This window comes from Aphanomyces invadans (genome assembly GCF_000520115.1).
Source record: "Aphanomyces invadans strain NJM9701 unplaced genomic scaffold supercont1.223, whole genome shotgun sequence".
Classification (NCBI taxonomy): Eukaryota; Oomycota; class Saprolegniomycetes; order Saprolegniales; family Verrucalvaceae; genus Aphanomyces; species Aphanomyces invadans.
Window position 1 is genome coordinate 9,026 of NW_008580368.1, and position 2,874 is coordinate 11,899.

Consider the following 2,874-nt stretch of genomic DNA (forward strand, 5'->3'; position numbering starts at 1 on the left):
TTTTCCTATGATTTGATTGGTTAAAATAGAAGTTGTCTTTCAGGAAAATTCGATATGCGTACCATTCCGTCGATCCCTGTATTGAAGTCGAATGGGTCGTTTCACAACGAGTGCAGCAAACAAAACCCCATCGAAATACGACGCGATGAACTCTTTCTATTCGTAAAGATGGTTCAGGGACTGCAAGTCTTGTTGGTTACTTCATGGCACGATGTTTAATACTGGCGGGCTGCTTGACGTCCGGCACATTCGGATAAAATGGGAATTATCCGAAATGCCGACGCGACCGGATTTTGTTGTTTCCATGCGCGACAGACTCATGTACTTTAGAAGCCGTTGTTGTAGGACACTATCATGCGGACGACATGGAACATGCACCAAACACATGTCCGTGCATGGACTGCCTCAGGGGATGCATCATGCGGGGCGTGTCATGGGCCATGTAACGCGACGGCATCGGTGATTTTCCCCTCGTTCGGATGATGCATTCGGACGCGACAACTACGGATTCGAGCTTGCGGAAGTAGTATGCTGGACGGCCTATTTTCCTGGGTATCCGATCCCGTGTAAAGTACGTTCGTATGTTGTCCGATATCCCACGGATTGTCGTCGCTTGGCAGGGCACTTCGCCTGCGTGCGACCTCCATCGTACCCGGTAACGCTGGATATTCCAGCATATGGCTAGTCGCCTCAACGATTCGACGTCTTCATGATGTCCACATCACGTACGTAGTGCTAACCGTCGTGCGATCGCCTTGCCCGCCTGCTTGCTCTCTTCGATACTCTAGTCAAATCACGTTGGTCGGGCCGAGCGCCGCTGCCAGGGACAACCCGTCAACACCAACGGCATGTGGTGGGCACGTTGAAGAATTCTAAAATATGCCATTTATGGACCCACATGCTGCTGACGCCTGACTCGGCCATGATACACGTGGGAACGAATTTGAACGTCGCATCGGCTGATGCGGCGACGAGGAAGGCGGGGCGATGGACGTCCCGTGGTTTTCATGGACGTCGCCGGTGCCAATGTGTGCTGACAGTTGACCTTGTCGCGTCGGGGGCCGCCATCAACGATATCCACTGTCGCTTCCTGTCACGTTCCATCCTCTGTTCGCAGCAGCAGGGAGGTCTCCAATTGTGTCGGAGTTGCAACATGTCAATGACGTCCGGCTACGATGACTGCCACCTGTGGCTGGCTTTCGTCTTGAAAATGGCCATCTCTACGCCGTGTCGATGGACGAACAGGATCCCCCCGTTGGCTCGCTCCAAGTGCGTTCCCAGCATGACCGGAGAGGGACGTCGATGCCGCGACGCTTGCCTGGTTTCCTCGACGTGGTGGGTTGCAGCGTGCGCGCCTCGTCCGCATGCTTGCCCAGTTGTCGGGCATCGCTCGGCGCGTGTCACTCGTTACTAAAACCAGGCATCGAGAACACTTTTCCTGATCGACAACCTCCTGGGGCACGCGACCTGCCCACAACATGGACACCGTGTGTGTCCCATGCTGGTGGCACCACAACTCGCTGTCGGCAGCTCGAGACAACAACGTCGCAGCCAGGACACCACGCGGGGTCGAGTCGTCCCGAGTAATCTTTCCCGACAGATGGATGTCGCGTCGTTCTCACGTGGATGCGAGTCCGAAATGAAATCGATAGACGCATCTATAGTTGGCCTAGCGCACCTGCCGGAAAATCGGCATTTCGACGCAGGATGAGGCGGTTCCCGTCGACCAGACGGCACGTTGCCTGAGATGGTGGGTGGTCCGGCTCCTCCTCGTTCCACGAGCTTGTACCTGCTGGTCGCCCATTACATTACGCAATTTCCCACAGCCCGACGCGACCGAGATGGCGGGGTCTCGCAAGGGAGATGGCCTGGACGTGGACCAGCTCCACCCGGCGTCGGCCACAGGTGGGTGGACGTACCAGGAAGCCGTGTCGCCGAATCCGTCGCTCCACGCCGACGAAGACATCTTCCTCAAGAGCGGCATCACGCCTGAAATGATCTTGCAAAGCCAGCGCAACGATGCGTCCATGCAGCACATCTACTCGACCGTGTTCACCAAAGAAAACATTCAAAAGCTCGGGTTCCGCAACCTGATCAAGCAAATCCGGTCCAAGATTGGCAAGACGACCCAAGTCCCGACGTGCGAGATCCGCATGAAGAACGTCGACTACATCGCGCCGATCTCGCACCACGACTCGCAGATCGAGACCCTGGCGTCGGCGTTCCGTCTGCCGTCGCTCGGCGGCAAGAAGGAAGAGGCCAAGTACATCCTCAAGAACGTCAACGCGATCTTCAAGCCCGGCACCATGACGCTCGTCGTCGGTCCCCCCAGCTGCGGCAAAACATCGCTGCTCAAGCTCCTCGCGGGCATCCTCCACGTCCAAGGCAAGGAGAAGCTCAAGGGGTCCATCACGTACAACGGATGCAAAGCCAACCAGATCGACCTCAGCTCCCTCGCCGCGTACGTGCAACAGAGCGACAACCACTACCCGACGCTGACGGTCAAAGAGACATTCGAGTTCTCGCACAAGTGCCTCGTGGGCAAGATCGACCCGAACGATCCCCTCGCCGTGAACGAGCAGCACATGGTGGACATTCTGATCTCGGTGTTTGGCCTGTCCGAGTGCGCCGACACGATCATCGGGGACGACATGATCCGAGGGGTGAGCGGGGGCCAGAAGCGGCGCGTGACGGTGGGCGAGATGATGACGGGTCGTGCGACAACGCTGCTCCTTGACGAGTTCTCAAACGGGCTCGACGCGTCGACGACGTACGACATTGCCAAGGCGGTGCGGACGATGGCCGACGTGTTGGAGAAGACAGTCGTCATGACGATGCTGCAGCCACCGCCCGAGGTGTACAACATGTTTGACA

At 57.1% G+C, this 2,874-nt stretch overlaps 2 protein-coding genes across 2 annotated transcripts; one reads left to right on the forward strand and one right to left on the reverse strand.

Annotated features, from left to right (window-relative positions):
* Nucleotides 1-820: 820 nt before the first annotated feature.
* H310_15210 (hypothetical protein) lies at nucleotides 821-1,615 on the reverse strand (the record flags this gene model as incomplete). Its single annotated transcript, XM_008883194.1, has 1 exon — nucleotides 821-1,615. A coding segment is annotated over one exon (459 nt), but the record flags the coding sequence as incomplete, so codon positions are not given.
* Nucleotides 1,616-1,841: 226 nt separating this feature from the next.
* H310_15211 (hypothetical protein) lies at nucleotides 1,842-2,832 on the forward strand (the record flags this gene model as incomplete). Its single annotated transcript, XM_008883195.1, has 2 exons — nucleotides 1,842-2,789; nucleotides 2,824-2,832. The coding sequence occupies 2 exons, from the start codon at nucleotides 1,842-1,844 to the stop codon at nucleotides 2,830-2,832; spliced, it is 957 nt and encodes a 318-aa protein (XP_008881417.1).
* Nucleotides 2,833-2,874: the final 42 nt, after the last annotated feature.